This window comes from Ovis canadensis, chromosome X (assembly GCF_042477335.2).
Source record: "Ovis canadensis isolate MfBH-ARS-UI-01 breed Bighorn chromosome X, ARS-UI_OviCan_v2, whole genome shotgun sequence".
In the NCBI taxonomy this organism is placed as follows: Eukaryota; Metazoa; Chordata; class Mammalia; order Artiodactyla; family Bovidae; genus Ovis; species Ovis canadensis.
The window spans coordinates 127,422,438-127,448,236 of NC_091727.1; the positions used below are offsets into that span (position 1 = coordinate 127,422,438).

At 41.3% G+C, this 25,799-nt stretch overlaps 1 protein-coding gene and 1 non-coding gene across 20 annotated transcripts in view; both read right to left on the bottom strand.

Moving 5' to 3' along the window:
• The window catches only part of TMEM164 (transmembrane protein 164), a 386,200-nt gene that overhangs the window by 275,087 nt on the left and 85,314 nt on the right, over positions 1-25,799 (bottom strand). For all 19 annotated transcript variants that reach the window (XM_070290931.1, XM_070290932.1, XM_070290935.1 and 16 more), the window contains one exon: positions 8,361-8,427. In XM_070290931.1, coding sequence (XP_070147032.1) covers positions 8,361-8,427 — 67 coding nt within the window. The remainder of the gene's footprint in view (positions 1-8,360; positions 8,428-25,799) is intronic.
• Positions 7,277-7,349, bottom strand: TRNAC-ACA (transfer RNA cysteine (anticodon ACA)). Its single transcript has one exon. It is a non-coding gene; the product is annotated as a tRNA-Cys (tRNA).

Here is a 25,799-nt window from a genome sequence, read left to right on the forward strand (position 1 = left end):
AGGGAGAAATATTGGTTGGAAGAGTCAGAGGCTGTGCCTTCTAATCGCCATTTTTGGAAAACAGAACTAGTGCAAAGAACTATTAAACTGGAGGCAAAGAGGCTGCTGCCTGTCATCCTCACTCATGGCTGCCACTCTCCGCGAGAGCGGGGAGCTTGGGTGTTACTGAAAAACCCAGGGGTCTCGACATTTCATTCAAATGGGAAGAAACACCAGGAGTGGGCCTAATTCACCTGTCAGGAGGGAAGAGAGAGAGATGGCCAGTTCCCTAATCCAACAGTCTGTGTGGGAAACACACACACACACTGCTAGTCAATGTGGAAAAGAAATCCTGCCAGGGAATTTTAATCTCACTCCACAAAGCTAATTCAGAAACAAAGCCCTCTTCACATCAACATCACCCAACCAGGGAGCTGGAGCCAAGGCCCTGAAGGCTAACATCAAATAATACAGGCCAACAGGAGCCCAGTTCGACCTCTATTTGGAGTAGTAGTAACAACAAGAGCATCCAACACTTATTAAACATTTACTGTGTGCCAGGCACTAGACTAAGTGCTTACCTTATATATCTCCATTCGTTCAAGCTCCCATCTACTGATAAGAAAACAAGGTCACCGAAGTGTGTAAGTTACCCACGATCACATGGATAAAGACAGACGAGCCAGCCATAAAAGCAAGGATCTGCCCACTCCAGAGTCAGCCACCTGACCACTACATTATACTAACTCTTAACAACCACACAGAGATGAGAAGACTTTGAGAATATGCTGCAAACAATATGAACATCTGTTAACTATTCAATGATCCTATTTCAGTTTTTTTCTGTATTTTCTTTATTTGCTATTATGAAGATATTACTTTTGTAAAGAAAACATTTACACAATTTCAAGGACAGAGGCACAAAAGCCTCATGCTTTTTGGTGTTTTTCTTTTTTTTTTAATATGTTGAAAAATAACCCCTTTTGCATTGATGGTACTTATTTTTTATTTCTACTTTCCCATATTTTACAAATTTTCATCACTAAATATGTCTTTTGCTGTCATCAGGAAAATAGCACTATTTTAAGTGGTTTAAAAATAATTCACTTGGGAAAAATATCTCTCATCCCTCTGGTATCACACCTAAGACATCATACTGGACGTGTGTGCAAAAGATCCCTGGAATTCCTCTGCAATAATCAGGTTGATGGACTAATTCACTCATTCTATCTGTGGATACCACCATGTGCTGGGTGCCCTGCATAGAGCAGATACCACAAAAGACACTATCCTTGCCCACAGACACTAGTTATGATGCAGGCCTGGGAGCCTGGCAAGAGGCTGAATATACACTTCAACCAAACTATGGAGTGCTAAGCAGCTATTGGAAAACAACTGAGCTATGTCCACACCTGAAGAGATTACAGATTCTACAATTAGGTTAAAGGAAAATACACTGGAGGAATGTTTGCAGTTCAATACCGATTGTTCAAGAAACCTACAACCAAACAAACCAACAACCCTAGAAATGTGAACATCTCCATCTGCACTTATGGGCAAAAGAAAAATGTGGAAACATATACAAACAATTAACACAACTTACCCCTGGGAAGACAGGATTGAAAGTTGATGAGGTTAAAAGATTGGCTTTCTCTTTATACTTGTCTGATTAAATGGTTTTTTCAAGGAGCATATCCTTGAAAAAAAAATCCTGAGAGTATAATCAGTCCTCCAAATCTCTAACGGATATTGTATAAAATTTACACAAAAACTTAACTTGTCTAAATACTTGAAAATAAAAGGACAGAGGTGGAAGGAAACCCTTGAGCTTTCATATCAGAAAGACAGACATTCTCAGGCCAGTTCTGTCAATTCTTGTGTATCCCTGAGCAAGTTATATAAACTTTCTAAGGTTTAATCTGTTAAATGGCAGTGCTAACCAGATGGCTCAGTGGTAAAGAATCTGCCTGCCAGTGCAGGAGACATGGGTTTGATCCTTGGGTCAGGAAGATCCCCTGAAAAAGGAAATGGCAATTCACTCCAGTATTCTTGCCTGGGAAACTCCATAGACAGAGGAGCCTGACGGGCTACCATCTATGGGGTCTCAAAGAATCAGACATGACTTAGCAACTAAATAACAACAACAAATGAAACCAAGGGCAGTTATCAGCTACATTTCTTAAACCATAACTTGCTTAATAAGTAACATCCTGTAACCTGCCTTCGCCAACCAAGCTCTCCTTAATTGTTCTTGCAAACTGTGTACCTTCCAAGCTACCTATAGCTTAGACAATGTATCACAAGACTCCTTTAGCCATCCCCTATAGATAACAGCTCTGATATTATAGTAATGGTTGCTTAAGTTGTTTTTTCAGGAACATGGAGCTAGTCTAGCCCATTTCAAAGTGGTCAAGACCATCAACCATTCAGCTGGGACTGAGAGTTATCTGATGGATTAACTTTTGATATCAGAGAGCCAAAAATTCCATCCTCAGATCATGTTAAGGTCACCATTTTCTGAACATGCATCTCAAGAAGTACGTAACTCAGCTACACTTGCACAGAACGCTGATTACTTCATCTTTTTCTTCCCTCCAGCCATCTTTTCCCAGACCTCAGACCACCCTGCTTCCTTGTATCATAAATATCCTAAGCCCCTCAACTTAGGGGAGGTGGATTTGAGATTGGTTTTCCTCGCTTGGCTGCCTTGTAAGGGCAAACCTCAGCATCTCAGCATTTGGCTTCCTGCACACTGGGCAATGGAACCTGGTACAGTAACACTAATACCCACCTTTCACAGGGTTTCTGTGAAGATCAAAGACTAATAATTAACAACTAACGCTGATGGAGGACTTCCCATCTGCCAGGTGCTGTGCTACATGCTTTACACATATTAACTGATTTAATCCTCAGAGCAGCTTTAGGAGGGAGGCACTATGATCACCTCCATACCATAGGTGAGAGCGTGGAAGCCCATTCAAGTTAAGTAACTTAGACAAGTTCCCTTTCTCCCTCCCTCTCATACACACACAGCACAGTCAGGGTATGAACCTGGAAAATCAGATCCCTGAGTTCATACTCTTAACAACTCTACTAGGGTGACATATTTGTATTTGGGAAAGATTTTGTGGTTGAAAAGCCCCATCTCCCTGTAAGAATTCTTACTGGTGGTGGAAAAGGTAAGAAGTACACATAAAATCAAAACACTCCAAGGGCTAAAAGACGTGACAGAATCAATGTCACAGGATGTCTTCTGGAGATTTGCAAGTAAGTGGCAAAGTCTATATAGGAGTCTAATTGGAGTTCATGACTCTCCATTCTGATCTTTAGACTCTCAAGGAGAGTCTACTATTTCTTACCTCCATACCTCTGGTCCCTTAGTTGAACTATCACTTTCCTCTGCAGTTTGTATGCACATTCTAATAGCCCTTCAAGGCTTGGTTCAGGCTTTACTTCTGCATGGAGCATTTCTGGACCACTTCATCCAATGACCTCTTCAGGACACAGTGCATTAGAGCTCAAAGTCTTTAGATTTAGTTTTAGTACTTACAAATCATGTATCTTGGAGAAGGCAATGGCACCCCACTCCAGTACTCTTGCCTGGAAAATCCCATGGACGGAGGAGCCTGGAAGGCTGCAGTCCACAGGGTCGCTGAAGGTCGAACATGAGTGAACGACTTCACTTTCACTTTTCACTTTCATGTATTGGAGAAGGAAATGGCAAACCACTCCAGTGTTCTTGCCTGGAGAATCCCAGGGACGGGAGAGCCTGGTGGGCTGCCATCTATGGGGTCGCACAGAGTCGGACATGACTGAAATGACTTAGCAAGCAATCATGTAACTCTGAGCAAGTCATTTAGCTTCTCCAAACCTCAGTTTCCTCACAGGTAAAATCAGGTTCTTGTGAGAATTAAATAAGAATATTCATAAATTACCTGGCACACATTCACATTAGATGCTCAATAAATGCTGATATTAATCTTCTTCCCATTTTTGTAGAACTTGGAACAATTACAATTTAGCTATTAAGCCTGTATTGCCTTGCAATTCTCCTTTCTCGTGATTTTGACTCTAACATTGCAATCACATCTAAGGCATTTGTGCCTTATCCTTCTAACTAAACAACAAGTTCCTTGAGGGCTGGGAATAAACTGGTTGCTTTTGCATCTCCTGAAGCATATAGCACAATATTTAACAAAAAATGTACTCAATAAAAATTTGGACTGACTGGTATGGCTGGGCTGGCATTCTGTAAGGCTTTCAAAGATTAATCTCAAAATACAGGCAGTAATTAGACCTATTCTAGGCCAGTCCCTAGAATTTGCTGGAACCCCAGGCTTTCTCAACACCATCCATGTCCCCATACACTTTGCATTCATCTGATCAGAAACATACTGGCCTTTGTAGAAGGTTGAGCCACAATTTTGGCTGAATCAATTCTTCAGAAAGCTAAGGCCTCTTTTGAAAACAAGCTTTTTCTATTTTAAGTACTGTCAAAAAGCAAAGGGACAGTCTGTCCCTAGTTCAAGTCCAAAACCCAAACTATAACTTTTAAAATAGCTCAATTTGCCACTCACAGAAATAACTTTTCTAGGTCAATTAGCACGTTTCAATGTACCAATTAGCAAAGAGTAAGATTCTCAAGCCGATTTGCATCCGTGACAGCAAAGTGTTCCCAGCAGCACACATGGGTACAAGGTGTGCCGGCGGCAGTTACATCTCCAAAACATGACGGTGGACAGGGAGCAGCTGCCCCAGGAGTGGGAAGAATCATTATTAACCTCTTCCACTCAGTCTGAGAGGTAGGAACATTCAAGAGAAACATCTAACAGAGAACAGGAACTGGCTAAAAGGGGAGGGGTGGTAAAGGAGGAAAACAGGAACTAATGTAACAGATCAACATGGCTACACAATAGGGCAATTTTTGATAATGAGATAATAATATACTAGAGGCTTTGAGCCTTGATGAAGAAAGGAGCTTGATGAAAAGAATCATTATCATTCATCTCCTTATTGTTCTAGTAGAAGACAGATGGCTGCAAACATAAATAAATATAGGCCAGGCTAGGGCTTTGGTTGGAGAAGGGGCTGACACAGTGCAGTTTCTTTTCTCCCTTGCTCAGAATACTTCATATTCATAAGAAGTTGTCATGGACATTTGAGGGTAAAAGGCTCAGGGTTGGGAATGCAGCTTGGGTCCCATGCCTCATTCTGAGGACCAGATCAACAGCTCTGCAAGGTCTAAGAGCTATAACTGAAAAGCTAATATGTAACCAACTTCCATGGGCACCCTGCTTAGCTCCCACGTCTTGGCTTGCACTTTCCAGGAGGTGGTTTAGCCTGAAATGGATGACATTCTCTGCAAAGTCATGGGTACAGATAAGGAACCTCATTACCATCAAACTGAAAAACCACTGGCTATACAAGCAGCTACTAGGCAGTTCATCTATTCTCCATGCCATGGACTACTTACTGACAGCTGGGGCTGGGGACCTCAACAAGGAATCCATGGATGGGCTTCTGGGAGAAAGGGGCAGGAGGTGGTGGTCTGTGTCCCTCCTGAAATTGTACACAAACTTGTCTTTGTGCATATGGGAAGAGGCTCTACAGTGCTCATCAACTTATCAAAGATGCCTACGACCCAACTCTTCTACTTGGAGAGAATCTAAGCAGCATCTCCAGCGTCTTAATTCACTAGCATTCATATTCAAACTCACCCTAAATGTCAATCAAACAAAGGAAAAGGGCTCTGAAGTCTGAGTTAGGAGACCTGGGTTCTAGGCGCATCCACCTTGGCTTCTTAGGCAAGTCATTTATCCATCTAAGTCCCCCTCTGGGCTTCCCTGGTGGCTCAGATGGTAAAGAATCCATCTGCAATGCAGGAGTCCTGGGTTCGATCCCTGGGTTGGGAAGATCCCCTGGAGGAGGGCGTGGCAACAACCCTCTCTGGTATTCTTGCTTGGAGAATCCCCAGGGACAGAGGAGCCTGGCAGGCTACAGTCCATGGGGTTGCAAAGAGCCGGATATGACTGAGCGACTAAGCACAAGTTTCCCCTCTAGAAGATTAGCTCAGACAAGCTTTCAGCTCTCTGATAATCTAATAATAGTTCCATGATACATTTCCCTTCCTTCCCTCCAAGAAACAAAAGTGAAATTGCCCTTAAGGCACTTCATCTGAAGTCAAAAAGAGACCTACTCTGAAATCCTGGTGGTGAAGAGTACTTACTTGTAATATGGGCCATTGGAATAAATCTTCTTTTTTCTAAGGTGTCAGCTTCTAAGATGAAGAACCAGGAGGAAGTTGGAGCTGGACATTCTCTAGCTGGTCTGCAAGCCCCAGTGCCAATAAGGCACAGGGCAGAAGACCACATGGAAATTCACTGATGATCCACATCCTTCAGCTGACTGTGGAAATTTCCTCTAACTCCCTCACTGTCTTTATATGAGTGTATATACGTTTGTATTACTGGTATACACACCAATTAGCTCATTCTATTTTCCTTGTTTCCTCATTATAGCTAAGGAGGAAAAAGGGGATTAAAAAGCATCAAGGGCCAAGAAGGAAGAAAGGGCAAAAAATGTCCAGAATTGACTTCCTGCCTAATTAGATCATCAGGCTTAAAGAGTTGCCTACCTTCCTGTGCCTTATTTTGTCAATCTGAGCTCAAATAAGGGATTGCAAAGTAAAAAGTCCTGAAGGTCAGGGTAGCCTAGGAGGGGTCCCAGCCATTTAAAGTAACCAGACCAAAGCCAACTGTCAAGACATATGCAAATAGAGCCACCATCCTGAGCTTTTATTTTAGAAAAGGAATACAAGATTATTTACCAGCCCGACTGGAATTGCTAGTTAACACAGAGTTCATCAAAGAAATTTCTATGTTAAGAAAAGTTACTTGGACATTCTTGATAAGCTCGCTGACTAAAGCTTGACATTTATTTAGAAAGTACTGGGGGTCATAACGAATAGAATAACAAATCTGCCATTAGAGATGGGAAGAAGAGGAAAGAGGGAAAGGGAGGGAAGGAAGGAAGGACAAAGGAAGGATGGACGAAAGGAAAGAATTTCTACTGATGGACTCTCTGAACGTCAGTTTCCTCCTCTATAACAAGAGGCTATAATACTCAGCCTTCACACAACTTAATAGCTACCTCCCACAACTGTTATTTGAAGTGAATTCGCTCAGTCATGTCCGACTCTTTGCAACCCCATGGACTATAGCCTACCAGGCTCCTCTGTCCATGGAATTTTCCAGGCAAGAATACTGGAGTGGGTTGCCATTTCCTCCTCCAGGGGATCTTCCCAACCCAGGAATCGAACCCAGGTCTCCTGCATTGTAGGCAGACGCTTTTACCATCTGAGCCACCAGGGAAGTCTATTATTTGAAACAACCTTGTAAATTATGAAATGCCATCCAAAGAGGAAAGATAATCATTTTGAGATTTAAACTGTGATATTAATGTATGAGGCAAATTTAAGTCATGAAAACAGAAAGCAGTAGGAATTATTTCATGTGTGAGTTCTTGTCCTGAGTTTTCTCGGCCAGCCTGCTAATCCCTCTGCAACCCCACATATGGGAGTCTGAGGACAGGGCCCGGCCACTCAAGGCCTACACTCCCACTTCTCTCTGTACTGGTTTAGCACCCAGCCACCTGCCACAGTGGGGTTCTACTTGCTAGCCACTGGGGAGATGTGTGGGCCAGACTTCGCTGCTGGTTTGGGGGAACAGGGAAGAAATCTAGTTCTTGCCCAAAGGTGTCTCTGGCAAAGCAGGCTGACTTTGAGGCTCCCTAGTAGATTATTCTGGACCAATGTGGCTGAATCCACACTGGAGGCCCTTAGAACACCTGGAAGCCTTGGTTGAATGGGTGGAGCCTCCTTTCTGTTCACCAAACCCTTCCAAAAGCTTCTATAGGCTTTTCTGATCTGTTCTGCTTCTGGCCTAAACCCTTACTAAAGCCCCAGAGTTCCATACCATACTCTCACCCTCATCAAGCTCCATTACATCCAAACAGGGTTGCATCAAATCTCAACACTGAATGTGTAGGTATGTAAAAACTTACATGGAGGGGTCAAAGGTAGAAATTACCATGATTAATACAAATAATCTAAAAGGATATATTGCATAGTACAGAGAATATAGCCAATATTTCATAATAATTTTAAATGGAGCTTAACCTATAAAAACACTGAATCACTATGCTATACATCTAAAACTAATATAACATTCCCAATCACCTATACTTTAATAAAAAAAAAGATTAAAAAAATAAAAACTCACATGGGGACATGACCCAAGGATGAGGACAAGCACTGGATAACACAGGAGCGAGCAAATACCATTTTGTATGTTGCTGGTATATTTCTAGAAGGGGCCACTTACCAGCCGCGTATTCACCACAGGAAACAGCAGAGCAAGAAGAGCTCCATTCAACATGTGCATCTGTAGCCTGGAGAGGAAAAAAGATAAAGTGCAGGTCACACTCTGACTGTGATGCAGAGGCAGACAAAAAATGTGTCAGGTTATGCCATGCCAGATGGGAGAGCGTGTATACAAGAGGTTGTGTGAGTGAAACAGAGCACTGGAGTTGGCACACATGCGTAATAAATTAAAAGCAGCACATTTTGCATGAGCTGAAATGTTCTGAAGAGCACCAGCGCCACCTCAAAATCCCCCAAACACTTGGTGAACAGGCTTTGGTTACAACACTTCATTGCATAATTAGCTCTGCGCTCCCTAAACATTCGGTCCGTCCCAATCTCAGCTCCAACTGCTGTGGCTCAGGCAGCCTAACAAAGGGGCACTGTGGGAGCCAGGTGTTATTACACGACTGTGTTATTACAGTCGAGACCTATTTCTCAGAGCCAGGTTGCTTATTTACACAGCCAGATCCAATCCTCCTCCCCAAACAGAGACCTAGGCAGGAAAAGGGCAGCAAATACAACCCAGGAAGACAACTTCAGTGTTTTGCAAATAGGCTCCCTTGCTTTCTTAGAAATACCTTCGGGCAGAAGTGGCAGCCTTCCAAGCTTTCTTTTATCTATTTTACATATGGGGTTCTGTGACTAAAAATCAAAAGAAAAGGAGAAAACCACTAGTCTCCAGCATTGGGTAGTGATCCTGTTTCCCAAATCCAGACTTGTTAAAACACATGCTAGGAACCCTTTATCAGTCAAAAACAAGCAGGTCAGGAACAAACTCCGCCTGTGTGAGCTGTGGGAATAGGCTGAAGCAGCTTCCTTTATCATTCAAGGCAAGTGGGTCCTGACAATTGAGGGAGAAGCAAAGAGTGACAGTCTGTTCCTCCTGCAGAAAACCTAATTTGATGGGTCACATATAACCACCACTGAGTCAATGTGGCTTCTGGACCTCAAGCTCACTGTTGCGAACACACACACACACACACACAGCAGTCTGGACCTCAAGCTCACTGTTGCGAACACACACACACACACACACAGCAGTCTGGACCTCAAGCTCACTGTTGCGAACACACACACACACACACACACACACACACACACACACACACACACACACACACACACACACCAGTCTCACGATAACTAGGATCTCTCTTATGCCCTTACACACACACACACACACACACACACACACACACACACACACCAGTCTCACGATAACTAGGATCTCTCTTATGCCCTTACTGGGACCTAGAAGAACATGAGCTCTTCTCTTGGAACTCACGGACCTGTGTGCGCGCGCGCGCACACACACACACACACACACACACAGCAGTCTCACAATAACTAGGATCTCTCTTATGCCCTTACTGGGACCGAGAAGAACATGAGCTCTTCTCTTGGAACTCACGGACCTGTGCACACACACACACACACACACACACTCACAGCAGTCTCACGATAACTAGGATCTCTCTTATGCCCTTACTGGGACCTAGAAGAACAAGAGCTCTTCTCTTGGAACTCACGGACCTGTGCCTAAGACTAAGAGACCATGTTGTAAGGAGTCCCCAAAGGAACACCACACAAGCCCCAAGGCTGCTTTTGGTTTCCCTCAGTCTGTTTCTTTCAGCTGCTTGTTGCTGGCAATGCTGTGATGATGGTGATCTGCACTTAACATATCCCAGGCAAGTATCAAAGTAACTGCTTTAGGTAAACTCTCACTGAATTTTTACAGCACTTTTATGAGATGGGTACAATTATTTGTCACATTTTGTGGATGAGGAAACCAGGCTCAGAAAGGTGAAGTGACTTCATCAATGCCATAGGACAGTAGAGTCACAATGCAAACCCAGGTTTATCTGACTCTGAACTCGTATGTCCATCTCGCTATCTTGCATCATAGCCTGCCTCCCTTCCTTCAATGCAAATATGACCTCAAGTAGTTAGGGGTGCTCCACTTTCCTTCTTTTTGCTTTTAGGGGTCTCTCTTACCACCTTCTTCATCCCCTGCTCCAGGTTTAATGAGCTTTCAGGTGATGACTGTCAGGAGCTTGCTCTTAGGCCACGCCAGACCAGCAGTCCTACAGTTTAAGAGGGCTTAGCTTGATCCATAAAGGGAGGAGGCACATCAATGCAACGTCACTCCTGCCTCCCTGGATTTGCACATTTTTAAAACAGGGTCTTTCTAGGAGGCACCTCATACTCTCAGAAACTGATTGGTGAAAACTCTGGCTCAAGCCTCAATGCCTGGAGCAGGGGTCCTTAACAGCCATTCTGCGGCTGTTAAGGGGGTGAAGCAACACGTGCCCAACTCTGTCCCTGGACACTCCTAAGTGACAATCACAGCAAAAACACTCACTCTGGCAGAGAAAAAAATCTCACTGAGAGTAGAGGTAAAGCTGACCTCTAGTAACAGGCTTTGCCGCTGGCCTTAAAAGAATATCATTTACACAAGGCCAAGTAGATACTTGGGCACCAAACCTTAAATCCTGAGGATGATGGAACTGATCCCAAAGGCCCATGAATGGCCAAAGATAAAGAAAATAAAAGTCAACATCAAGATTCAAAATAAACAACCGAGATAAAGACAAGTCTTGTTCTGGGCCCTCAAAATTCAGTTCCACAAGCTACATACAGGCCAAAAGGTCTTACATGTCACTAATTTAAAATATATCTAATGCATCAATATATTGAGCAATTTCATGTGCCAATCACTGGGCTAAATATTCAAATGCATCATCTCATTGAATCTTCATGTTTTTTTATGATAATCAGTACCATTTTCAACCTCATAGCTGAGAAAAACAAAGCACTAAGTGATTAAGTGACTTGCCCAAGATCAAACAGACAATAAGGGGCAGAGGGAGAGGTCACATTCAAATTTCATCAAATTCCCAGCCGGTGTTTCTGCTGCTGTATCCTGCACTTTAAATCCATCATGTGAACACTACAAATGTTGCATGTGTGTGTGTGCCAGACAAGAGACCATGGGGCAGGGAAGATCATTCCTAAGAGCAACAGAAGTCCTTATGTGTTCTGTGGCAAAGCTGGCCCAACTACCCAGCTGCACTGCCCTCTACAGACACAGGGCACAATCCAACAGGTCAATGATTGCCCAATCAGAGTTTTTGCTTTGTAGCACCTCCAGACTGCCTCCCAGATTCCTATTGGATACTGGAAATGGATAATGAACCACTAGAAGAGCCAGTAAGAGGGCTTCCCTGGTGGCTCAGTGGTAAAGAATCTGCCAGCCAATGCAAGAGACACAGGTTTAATTCATGATCTGGGAATATCCCACATGCCTTGGATCCACTAAGCCCCTGCACCACAACTATTGAGCCCACATACCACAACTATGGAAGATGGGGCGCCCTAGAGCCTGTGCTTTGCAATGAGAAAAGCCACTGCAATGAGAAGCCCGCAACCAGAGAAAAGCCATGCAGCAATGAAGACCCAGCAGAGCCAAAGCAAAAAAAATAAACAAAACTGTTCAGAAAAAAACAACATCCAGGGAGAGTTCCCTCATCTGTACAATGGGAATAATAATAGTACCAACTTACAAAAATATAAGTGGTTGATATCTATAAAGTGCTTTTAAAAAGTGCATGGCATATATTAAGACTCAGATATACGTTTCTTAAATAAATGGTGAAGAGCTCATCTAAAAGCCTCAAGATTAAAAGGGGAGAGGGATCATGAGCCACTGGGGAAAGCTTAACTGTTATAAAAGTTCAAAGTGTGACAAAAAGGTCAAGAGGGAGCAAAAGGACAGACTGAAGGCCAGAACCATACAGTAGAGACTGGAGCTGGAACCCAGGTCAGTCACGCTTATGAACCTTCTGGCTGGCTCTAACACTTGGCCATTACCATTGTCACAAATATTTTGCCAGCTTTTTCTGTTTCTATGTAGGATACTATGCTAAGTTATCTTAGTTGGTAAGAACCTGGGGCAAAATGGCAATAGTTATGGGTTTGATTCTCTGTCACGTCAGTTATTTCATTGAATTTGGGCTACAACCGTTTGTCCACTACTGTGTGTTAATATCATTCCAGGTGCTATAGAGAAATGTGCTTAGTTGCTGAGTCTTATCTGACTCTTTGTGACCCCATGGACTGTAGCCCACCAGGCTCCTCTGTCCATGGGATTTCCCAGGCAAGAATAATGGAGTGGGCTGCCATTACCTTTTCCAGGGGATCTTCCTGACCCAGAGATCGAACCTGGGTTTCCTGCATTGCAGGCAGATTCTTTGCTGTCTAAGCCACCAGGGAAGCCCAGAGAAAAGGAGATCACTATAATTAAGATGTAGTCTATTTGTCCTCAAGAAAGCTGACAATCTTATTAAGAAGCCAAGAAATTGAAAATTTAGAGAAAAAGTAGTATAATGGTTAAGAAGTTTGCTTTGAATCAAAAGTGAAAGAAAGTGAAGTCACTTAGTCATGTCCGACTCTTTGAGACCCCAGGGACTGTAACCTACAAGGTTCCTCCGTCCAAGGGATTTTCCAGGCAAGAATACTGGAGTGGGCTGCCATTCCCTTTTCCAGGGGATCTTCCTGACCCAGGGATTGAACCCGGGTCTCCTGCATTGTAGGCAGACGCTTTACCGTCCGTCTGAGCCACCAGGGAAGTCATCAGTTCAGTTCAGTTCAGTCGCTCAGTCCTGTCTGACTCTTTGTGACCCCATGAATCGCAGCACGCCAGGCCTCCCTGTCTATCACCAATTCCTGGAGTTCACTCAGACTCACGTCCATTGAGTCTGTGATGCCATCCAGATATCTCATCCTCTATCGTCCCCTTCTTCTCCTGCCCCTAAACCCTCCCAGCATCAGAGTCTTTTCCAATGAGTCAACTCTTCACATGAGGTGGCCAAAGGACTGGAGTTTCAGCTTTAGCATCATTCCTTCCAAAGAAATCCCAGGGCTGATCTGCTTCAGAATGGACTGGTTGGATCTCCTTGCAGTCCAAGGGACTCTCAAGAGTCTTCTCCAACACCACAATTCAAAAGCACCAATTCTTCGGCGCTCAGCCTTTTTCACAGTCCAACTCTCACATCCAGTTCTGACTGTTGCTTCCTGACCTGCATATAGGTTTCTCAAGAGGCAGGTCAGGTAGTGTGGTATTCCCATCTCTTTCAGAATTTTCCACAGTTTATTGTGATCCACACAGTCAAAGGCTTTGGCATAGTCAATAAAGCAGAAATAGATGTTTTTCTGGAACTCTCTTGCTTTTTCCATGATCCAGTGGATGTTGGCAATTTGATCTCTGGTTCCTCTGCCTTTTCTAAAACCAGCTTGAACATCAGGAAGTTCACGGTTCACGTATTGCTGAAGCCTAGCTTGGAGAATTTTGAGCATTACTTTACTAGAGTGTGAGATGAGTGCAATTGTGCGGTAGTTTGGGTATTCTTTGGCATTGCCTTTCTTTAGGATTGGAATGAAAACTGACCTTTTCCAGTCCTGTGGCCACTGCTGAGTTTTCCAAATTTGCTGGCATATTGAGTTCAGCACTTTCACAGCATCATCTTTCAGGATTTGAAATAGCTCAACTGGAATTCCATCACCTCCACTAGCTTTGTTCCTAGTGATGCTTTCTAACGCCCACTTGACTTCACATTCCAAGATGTCTGGTTCTAGATGAGTGATCACACCATCGTGATTATCCGGGTCGTGAAGATCCTTTGTACAGTTCTTCTGTGTATTCTTGCCATCTCTTAATATCTTCTGCTTCTGTTAGGTCCAGACCATTTCTGTCCTTTATCGTGCCCATCTTTGCATGAAATGTTCCCTTGGTATCTCTAATTTTCTTGAAGAGATCTCTTGTCCTTCCCATTCTGTTGTTTTCCTCTATTTCTTTGCATTGATCACTGAAGAAGGCTTTCTTATCTCTTCTTGCTATTCTTTGGAACTCTGCATTCAGATGCTTATATCTTTCCTTTTCTCCTACATTCAAATCTCAGCTCTACTACTTACTGGCTGAGTGACTTTGGACAAACCACTTAAGATATGTGATTCAGGCACTTCCCTGGTGGTCCAGTGGCTAAGACTCTGCACTTCCACTACAGGGGATACAGGTTCAAGCCCTTGCTGGGAAACTAAGATCCCATATGCCCCATGGTACAGGCAAATGAATAAGCAAATAATAAAAAGATTTTTAAAAATAAAGAAAAAATATGTGATTCAGTCTTCTCAGTAATAAAATGGGGCTAATAACAGCACCAATTAAAAGAATTGTTGAGAGATGTAGTAAAACTATGTAAAGTGATCAACACTGTACCTAGGACATAGTAAGAACTCAATACATCATAACTATTATAATCCTTAGTGAAGCAAGGTAAATGAATATCATATTATTATTCATAATAAATAAAGCTATTACAAAATCCTCATGAGATGATGTATATTTGAATTTAACACTTGATTACAACCAGGAATCTAAAGATATAGAACAGATAAAACTTCTTTGAGTGCCTGGAAAGGAAACTTTATAGGAAGGAACTCTCAAATGAAATTATAAAATATTTTGAATGGAACAAAAAATTAAAATACATTAAAATACAACATGTGAAAATGTGTAAGATGCTTATAACTGAAAATTCTTATTTTAGGAAAAAAGTATGATCTCAAAGCAGTAAACCAAGATTCTAACTTGAGAATCCAGAGAAAGAAAAGGACAATAACCCCAAAGCAAGCAGAAGGAATGAAATAATAAAGGCAGAAATCAATGAATATAAAAACAAATACAATAAATGAAACCAAAAGTTTACCTTTGAAAAACCAATATAATTGCGAAACCTCTAGGCAGTATGACGTGGATAAAAAGAGAATGCTAAAGCTATCAATATCAGGAAGTAAAGAAGGGATATCACTACAGATCCCCAGGAAATAAGAAGATAATAAGAATATATTATGAATATTTCTATGTACATAATTCAACAACTTAGATAAAATGGAGAATTTCCTCTAAAGCCACAAGCCACTACAACTCACCAAAGATGAAACAGGTTTAACCTGAATAGTTCTATTAAAGAAATTATGTACACACACACACACACTGGAATATTATTCAGCCACAAAAAAGAAACCTTGCTATTTGTGACAACATGGATGAACCTTGAGGGCATCATGCAAAGTGAAATAAGATAGAGAAAGACAAATTACTGCATGATCTCACTTATATGGAGAACCTAAAAACAAACAAACAAAACAATAAACTCATAGATTTGGAGAACAGACTGGGAGTTGCCAGAGGCTGGGAGTGTGGGATGGGCACACTGGGTGAAGGAGGTCAAAACTTCTAGTTGTAAAATAGGTAAGTCATGGTGATGTAATGTACATGACATTACATGGTGACTATAGTTACTGCACTGGATATTTGAAAGTTGCTTAACAGGACAAATCTTAAAAATTCTTGTCACAAGAAAAAAAAAAGTAACTATGTGTGGTGATAGATATTAACCAGACTTACTATGGTGATCATTTCACAGTATACACAAATATCAAACCATTATATGATATACTGGAAACTAAGACTCTGATGCTGGGAGGGATTGGGGGCAGGAGGAGAAGGGGACGACAGAGGATGAGACGGCTGGATGGCATCACGGACTCGATGGACGTGAGTTTGACTGAACTCTGGGAGCTGGTGATGGACAGGGAGGCCTGGCGTGCTGCGATTCATGGGGTCGCAAAGAGTCGGACATGACTGAGCGACTGAACTGAACTGAATATAAAGTTACATGTCAATTACACCTCAATAAAAAATGTGTAGTTAAAAATATTCTGAGTAAGACTCACATGGCTTCAGTAACCAAATCTACCAGATATTTATACAATCTGGTTCAGAACACTGAAAAGGAGTAAGTATGTCTCAACTCATTTTACGAGGTCATTATTACCCAGATACCAAAACTAGTGCCGAAGAATTGATGCTTTTGAGTTGTGGTGCAGGAGAAGACTCTTAAAAGTCCCTTGGACTGCAAGGAGATCAAACCAGTCAATCTTAAAGAAAATCAACCCTGAATATTCATTGGAAAAACTAATGCTGAAGCTGAAGCTCCAATACTTTGGCCACCTGATGTGAAGAGATTAATCATTGGAAAAGACCTTGATGCTGGAAGAGATTGAAAGCAAAAGGAGAAGGGGGGCAGCAGAGGATGAGATGGTTAGACAGCATCACCAACTCAATGAACAAGAATTTGGGTGAACTCCGGGAGATAGCGGAGGACAGAGGAGCCTGACTTGCTGCAGTCCAGGGGGTCACAAAGAGTCAGCCATGACTTGGCAACTGAACAAACACCACCAAAACTAGAGAGCAATGGGTGCGAGGGGAGGTGGGATGTTGAGTGGAAGAGGGGGAGGAGCAGGAGAAAGAGGAAAATTAAAAATAAACTAAAATCTTCATGAACACAAACACTAATATCCTCAATAAAATGGTAGCAAATCTAATGCAGCAATATAAAAAGAACACTACTCCACGACCAAAAAGGGCCTGTCCTCATCATGAAAGGTTGATTCAATATCTGGAATTCAATGAATGAATTTCACCAAATTAACAGTATAAAGAATAAAAAGTGTATGATCATATCAATTCATACTAAAAGGCATGTGTCAAAATTTAACACCTATTTATGATTTAAAAAACCCAATAAACTAGCAATTAGAAGGAACTTCCTCAACCTGATGGCCTCCCCGGGTGGTTCAATGGTAAAAGAATCTGCCTGCCCATGCAGGAGATCAAGGAGATCTCCCTACCCAGGAGATTCAATTCTTGAGTAAGGAAGATGCCCTGGAGTAGAAAATGGCAACCCACTCCACTGTTCTTGCCTGGGAAATCCCATGGACAGAGGAGCCTGGCGGGCTACAGTCCAAGGGGTCACAAAAAGTTGGACATGACTGAGCACACATGCACTCCTCAACCTGATAAAGGACATCTAAAAAATGTTATGCCCCAAATCATACTAAATGATGAAAGACAGAATTCTCCCCTCCCATTAACATCAGGATCAAGATAAGGATGCCCACTCGCAGCACTCCAATTCAACATCATGCCAGTAGTCTTACCCAGTGCAGTAAAACAACAAAAATAATAGAGATTGGAAAGGAAGAAATAATACTGTCTCTGTTTTCAAAGACGGAGAAGGCAATGGCACCCCACTCCAGTACTCTTGCCTGGAAAATCCCATGGACAGAAGAGCCTGGTAGGCTGCAATCCATGGGGTTGCTGAGGGTCAGACATGACTGAGCGACTTCACTTTCACTTTTCACTTTCATGCATTGGAGAAGGAAATGGCAGCCCACTCCAGTGTTCTTGCCTGGAGAATCCCAGGGACGGGGGAGCCTGGTGGGCTGCCGTCTATGGGGTCGCACAGAGTCGGACACAACTGCAGTGACTTAGCAGCAGTTTTCAAATAATTATTATATGTGTAGAAAATCCCAAGGAATCAACAAAAAAGTTCCTAAAACTAAGATATGATTAGCAAGGTTAGTTGCTAAAACTAATATATAATTAGCTAAGTTTAAGGATTGCAAGGTCAACACAAACATTTCTGCATAACAGCAGGGTAAAACTGGAAATCAAAATTTTTAAAATATATACTATTTACACGATCTCTTCCAAAACTGAAATACTTGGGTATAAATCTAATAATATATGTACAAAATCTATATGCTGAGAACTACAAAAGGCTGCAAAATCTATATGCTGAGAACTACAAACTGCTGATTAAATAAACTAGAGATCTAAATATATAAAGACATACTGTATTCAAGGATTGAAAGGCTCAACATAGAAAAGATATCAATCCTCACCAAAATTATCAATAGATTCAATGCAATTCTAATCAAAACCATAGAAGGATATTTTGTAGAAAACAGTGAACTTACTCTAAAATGTATATGAAAGGGCAAAGAAAGAAAAACTAGAATAAATTTGAAACAGCAGAAGATGAAAGAATCACACTACCTTATTTTAAGGCTTACTATATAAAATTATAGACTTCCCTGCCTGGTGGGCTGCCGTCTCTGGGGTTGCACAGAGTCAGACACGACTGAAGCAACTTAGCAGCAGCAGCAGCTGTAGCTCAAACGGTAAAGAATCTGCCTGTGATGCAGGAGACCAGGGTTCGATCCCTAGGTTGTGAAGTTCCTCTGGAGAAGGGAATGGCAATCCACTCCAGTATTCCTGCCTGGAGAATTCCATGGACAGAGAAGCCTGGCAGGCTATAGTCCATGGGGTTGCAAAGAGTTGGATACGACTGAGCGACTAACACACACACACACACACACACACACGTATAAAATTATAGTAATCAAAACAATGCAATACTTGCCAAGAAAAGCCATATCAGTCAGCAAAACAGAACAGTCCAGAAATAGACTCACACTGATATTGTAATTTGATTTTTCATCAGAAGCTTTCCAAGCCAGAAAGCATGGGCTGATACATATTCAAAGTGCTAAATAGGAAAAAAAAAAAAGCCCGTCAACTATGAATCCTATATCCAACAATGTTATCCTTCAAAATAGGGAAATTAAGACATTTCCAGAAAAGAAAACACTGAAGGAGTTTGTTATGACTTAACCTACCCTGTAAGAAATGCTAAGGGAGTCCTGCAGACTGAAATGAAAGAACATATCAGACAGTAAATCAAAGCTGTATGAAGAAATAAATATCTTCATAGAGGAGAAGACATGGGCAATTATAAAAACTAGTATTAGTGTAACAACAGTTTGAAAGAATAATTTTATCTACATGATTTAAGAGAGTAATACATTTCTAAAAACACATTAGTCTAAAAGCTAGTGTTACTATTACTTTGGTTTATAATTCCACATTTTGCTTTCTATATAATTTAAGAGACTAATGCATGTAAAATGATTAAGTTTGGGGGCATATTTGTATACAGATATAATTTTGTGACATCTCTAACTTAAAGGGGTGGTGATGAAACTGTAAAGGAGCAGAGTTTTTGTATATTATTGAAATTAAGCTAATACAAATTCAGTGTAAACAGTAATAAATTTAGGATGTTATATGCAATCTTCATAATAATTGCAAAGAAAATATTGGGTTCCCAAAAAAACTCATTCAGGTTTTTCTATAACGGTTTATGGAAAAATCCAAATTAACTTTTTGGCCAACCTAATAGTTTCAGAATACATGTAAGAGGAAACAAGTATTAAATTGTTATACTACCAAAAGAATCAGCTAAACACAAAAGAGGACAGTAACAAAAGAAATATGTGACAAAAGTTTATAAAGTATATAGAAAACAAAGAGCAATGTGACAGAACTCCCTGCTTATCAATATTAACTTTAAATGTAAATGGATTAAACTCTCCAACTGAAAGACAGAGATTGGTGGAATGGATTAAAAAATATGACCTAACTATATGCTGTCTACAAGAGATGTACTTTAAATCCAAAGGCAGAAATAGGTTGAAAGTAAAAGGATAGAAAAAGATATTCCATGCAAATGGTAATGAGAGCAGGGGTGGCTATAATAAAATCAGACAAAAAAGCTATAAGAATTTACAAGAGATGAAGAAGAATATTATTTACTAGTAAAAGTTTCAATACAGCAAGAAGACATGACAAACATTTATGTACCTGATAACAGACTATCAAAATATATGAAGCAAAAACTGACCAAACAGACAGAAGGAATAGACAGTTCTACAAAAGTAGTCGTAGACTTCAATACTCCACTCTCAACAGTCAGACAGAAGAAAAGCAAGAAATTCGAGGACTTGAACAACACAATACACCAACTAGACCTAACAAACATATACTTTATAACGAACACTTTGTTTTATAAAGCGTTTTATAACAAAACACTATTTTTCATAACAAACACTTTATTTTACTTGACAACAAAATTTCTATTCTTCTCAAGTGCATGTGGGTCATTTTCCAGGATAGACCATAGATCAGGTGGCAAACTATTTCAATAAATGTTAAAAGATAGATATTATACAAAATATATCTTCCCTAACCATAACAGGATGAAGTTAGCAATCATTAACAGAAGTATAGGTGACCCTTGAACAACGAGGTGTGGGGTTAGGAGCACCAATACCCCATGCAATGGAAACCTGCGTATAACTCTATAGTTGGCCCTCTGGATCCAAAGTTCCATGTCCATGGACCTAACCAACCACAAACTGTGTAGTATTTATTGAAAAAATCCTTGTATAAGTGGACCCATGAAGGACAAATCCATGTTATTGAAGAGCCAACTGTAAAATGGGAAAATTTACAAATTTGTGAAAATTAAATACATTCTTAAAAATCAACAGATCAAAGAAGAAATCACAAGGGAAAGTAGAAAATGAAATGCAGATCAAAATCAAAGTAAGAGACTATCTTACACCATTAGAATGGCTACTATGAAAAACAGAAAATAACAAATGTTGGCAAAGATATGGACAAATTGGAACTCTTACACACTGTTGCTGGGACTATAAAATGGTATAGCTGCTCTTCCAAAAGAGTATGGCAGCTCTTCCAAAAATTAAAAATAGAAATATTACATGATCCAGCAATTTAAATTCTGGGCATATACCCAAAAGAATTGAACTTGGGGATTCTGTGGGATATTTGTATTCCCATGTTCATTGCAGCATTATTTACAATAGCTAAAACATGGAAGCAACCTAAGAAGTGTCCATCAACAAGTGAATGGATAAACAAAATGTGATATGTACATACAAAGAAAGACCATTTTGTCTTAGAAATTCTGATACATGCTACAATGTGGATGAACCTTGAAGACATTATGCTAAGTGAAACAAGAACCAATTTTGTATGCTCCCACTTACATGAGGTATCTACCTAGAGTAGTCAAAATCGTAAAGACAGAAATGCTGGTTGCCAGGGACTGGGGATAGGAGGTATTGGAAATCACTGTTTAACAGGTCCAGAGTTTCAGTTTTTGCCAAATGAAAGAGTTCTGGAGATGGAGAGTGGTGGTGTTTGCACAACAACATGAATGTATTTAATGCCACTGAACTACACAGTTAAAAATGGTTAAGAGGTTATATAAGTTAAAGTATATTTTATCATAATAAAAAAACGAAAAAAGATCTCACAGAACTATACACCAAAAAGCCAACCCTACTGTGGCATAATTAAATAAAATTCAAAAATATATAAGAAGCAAAACACTGAACTCTCCCAGCCTCAGCTTTTAAAATTACAGTGATTCAAGATTCTAAGCCTTTTAAACAATGCTTTTTCACTCTAGTTTTAACACTAAAATCTTCCAACATACAGAAAGGTATAAATATAATAAAAACCTCTATGTCCAGCATCTCATTTTAACAAATTTGAACATTACTGGTTTGGCTGAAGCCTCATGTAACCTTCCTGAATACCATCTCTTCCATTCCTTAACCAGATGGAGCCTTTATTCTGAAGGTGTTGGGAGTCATTCTGATGTTTTATACATTGTGAAACTTGTACATATCCACAAGCGATACATGTTATTATTTTATGTTTAGTCATTAAATAAATGATAAATGATATACTCTGTGTGTCTGTGTATCCCCTTCTGCAAATTACATTTCATTCAACAGGGCTTCTTCTAATTATCTGTGCTGACACATGTAATCTGTTTTTCACTGCTGTAAATTATTCAATTATATGACTATATTAGAAGGAAGTTATACACTGTCATGTTGATGGAAGTCTGGATCTACTTTTTCCCTTCAGCCAGGAACTGTGTTGAGATTTGCTTTCTGTAATTTGTATTCTAAAAACAATAGATATATTTCCATCACCCCAGAGCCTAGGGTCATTACACTCTGACCTTCTGTTTCCATAAGCCCTTGGTTTGACAGTGCATACATTCTGCCCACTGTGTGAGGCCCCACTGCACAAGCCTGTCACACAGCAGGGAATGCAGTTAGGATCTTACCTCTTTTAACGTGCTTAGCAGAAAGCATGACAAAATCACTGAATCTAGGTGGAGGTCATACCCATCTTTGGCATACTGTTCACCATCCAATATGTTTGAAAATTTTCAGAATAAGAGTGTGGAAAAAAAAAAAAACAAGTAAAGGAAAACAAACAAGTACAACAGGAAGGCTTAGCTGGCTTGGCCTGTGGGCACAAAGATAACTTCCTGGTTGCAACTGGTGGTTTCCCACTTCCTTGCTCTGAACCAAATAGAGCCACACAACTGCAGAGGCTCCAAAACCTTTCTTCCTGTTAATTTCAGGAAGTTGGCCAAAGGCTCCATCTGTAAGGCACCTAATAAAAGGCGTTACTTATCTGAAGGCAGCTTTCATTCTGAAATTCTACTTATCTGTGTAAGTGCAATTTCCTTCCGTGGGATCCTAAGTCTAACAGTGAAGTAAGTACGCATATGGTAAAGCATCAGGACAAGGGTAATTCCGTTATTATTAACATCTATTGACTACTTAGTCTATGTGAGGTTTCATGCTAAGAGATTAACATGGATCATCACTCATCTAATTGTCACCGCCAAAGAAGTAGTTACTATTCATGGCCTTCTTTGACAAAGGAGGAAATAGATGCTAAGCCCTTAAGCCTTGCTCAGCAGGTTTAAGAAGTAGCAGAACCACATCTATACCATGAGAGCAATAAGCCATCTACTTCCATTGCTCTCTTCAAGATTTCATCAAATCACATCTATCCAAGAAACCAAATGTCAAATAACAGAGCATGGTTTAAATACATATAATGTCCATTCAAATGATGAAATACTATGCAGTCATTAGAAATCATGTTTAGAAGAATATTTAGTAACATGGGAAAATAATCATGGCATATTAGCTTTTAATATATTGCAAAGTAGCATGTACAGAATAATCTCAATTTTTTTTTTTTTTTTCAAAAAAAGGCATATATACACAGAAGACTGGGAGGAAACTACACCAACACGTTAATGGAGGAATTTCAGTTATTCTTATTTTCTACAACATTTGATGTTTTCCTTCTAGTGAGCATGGATTATTTTTATAATGAGACTGAAACATGTCTTCTTCATGTCTACTTACTTTTCTTTCATTTGTTTTTTTTTGTTTGTTTGTTTTTTGTTTTTTTGCTGCACTACGCAGCATGCAGGATCTTAGTTCCCAGACCAGGGACTGAACCCTTGCACCCTGCAGTGGAAGCATGGAATCCTAACTACTGGACCATCAGGGAAGTCCCCCTACTTTTTCATTACCCACTGCACAGCCCCTACATAGCTTACCTAAACCTTATCTATTATGTTGTATGATTTTTCCCTCCTAGAATTACTTTGTCCAGTAATTAGCAGAGTAGATTTTGAATTTGGCTTCCAAAAGGACTAGGTGAGCTAACAAAGTACAGAGAGGCCCCAAAATGATCAGTCCCCATTCCTCTGCTGAGAACTCTTTTCCATGCTTCCCCAGATGGGAAAAGTCATCTGTATCCCCAGTCTTGCTTTTACCAGGAAATAGTATACACCCAAACACATGTCGAAAGCAGAACAGCCCAAGGAGGAAGGAAAAAAACAAAAAACAAAAAACACAAAAGTAGTCCCTGCTCCAAAAACCTTCAGAGAGACTTTCAGGAGAGAATTTGGGGAAATGAAAATGCTAAATCAGAAATTATGGACCAAGACTGTAGAAGTCAAAGTCCCCAGGAGAGAACAAAACTGAGTATGTACACATGGAGAGAAAGGCTGCCTCTGCTGTGTACGGAAGGGAAGGAGAGCTGTGAATAATCTGAAAGCACCTTCTCTCTTCTGAGCACTAAGAGTATTAAGGAAGAATATGTATAGTCGCAAGGCAGCAACCTGGCAATGGCTCCCAGGACAGAAGACACCAGAGAAGCTTCTGCATCAGAAAGGAAATTGGGCTCCTTGAATTGCTGCTTATTTACTATGGCTTTTCTAGGTTCCTGATCTCTTTCCCTCTGACATCAGCAGCATTCATATGTAGGGTTTCCTCTCCCTTGCCCAGAACAGAGTCTTAAGAAAGCTGCTCAGGTCAGAGGCAGTTTCCCAAACACCCTTTTCAGAAATAAGTCCAAAGCTAGACCAGGTGAGATGCCAAAAGGCTGTTCCTTTGGGGGTTCTGAAGCAGCTGGTCTGTTGCACACTGGGGAAGGGGGTGCTGAGATAGATGGTGAAACCAGTCAGTTACAACAGGTTCAGCCTGAGCCAAGCTCAGAAACTCAGGACAGTCCTAGAGATAGGAGTCTCTCTGGGGAGAATCCTGCTGCTTAAAAATTGGAATGGGATCTAGAAAAACAGATGGTCACGAGGCTACTGAACTCTCATAATATCGTGTGCCACAAGGCCAACAGGGCATCAATCTTGCAATGCCAAGATCACATGTCAGGTTGTCCTAATTGCCCTTATGCACCCCCATGCTTCCCTCACCCATCTTGGCTCATACCCGGCCTGCAGTCCTCTCTCCACCCAGCAATGCACCCCCCTGCTCTCTGTGGCACAGATGAAATTTCATCTCATCTTTAAAAGCCTCTCCAGACTGAGTCAGCAGACACTCATGACCAAATAACTCTTCCTGCATCAAAGATCCACTACCCCCACGTGTACATGAAAACGAACAGATTGAAGGGGTTCAGTATTGGGGTTGCGGGTCCCCATAACCTATACTTTCTGAGGCACAGATGTAGCTCTGGGCTATGTAATTTTCTCACCTGGGGTGGGGTAGGGGAAGAGCTCTCTGCCATTCCACAGATCAGTGACTCCTTCCACAAGTACTCCCACCCTCACGAGTGCACAATCAGAAAACCAGGCACCTTAAGCAGTGAGTGTTTGCAAGGCAGCTAAGCTACCTGATAACAACCCAAAGCCAGTTAAGTTTCCTTTTCCTCCATCTATTCCTTCAAAACACCCCAGCTCAGAGAGAGGAGCATCCCCAAAGGCTGCTTTCTCTAAGCAGAGCACTGTGTGTACATGTGTGCCTGCTCAGTCGTGTCCAACTCTGCAACCCCATGGACTGCAGCCCACCAGGCTCCTCTGTCCATGGGATGCTCCAGGCAAGAATACTGGAAGGGGTTGCCATGCCCTCCTCCAGGGGATCTTCGTGACCTGGGGATCAAACCTGCATTGTCTGCATTGCAGGTGGATTCTTTACCAAGGGCTCCTAGCACCTTGGGAAACCAAGAATTCCATCCTTTTCTAAAAACAGCAGCCTGGGCACCAAACAGGAAGCTGAAAACTAAGAGGCTACCAGCACTCCAGCCCTCTATGGTGGCGGGATCCATGGAGACTGGGCAGGGGGAGGGAGCGCTTGACACCCAGTGATGATGACACCTTCCTTCCTTCAGCCTCGAAAACAGATTCCAACAGAGACGAGGAAGCTCTCAAACCACCCAGCGCTGCCCAAGGCTGCTCCTGGCCACATCTGCAGGTCCCATGACTGGTGGCCCTATGGCACC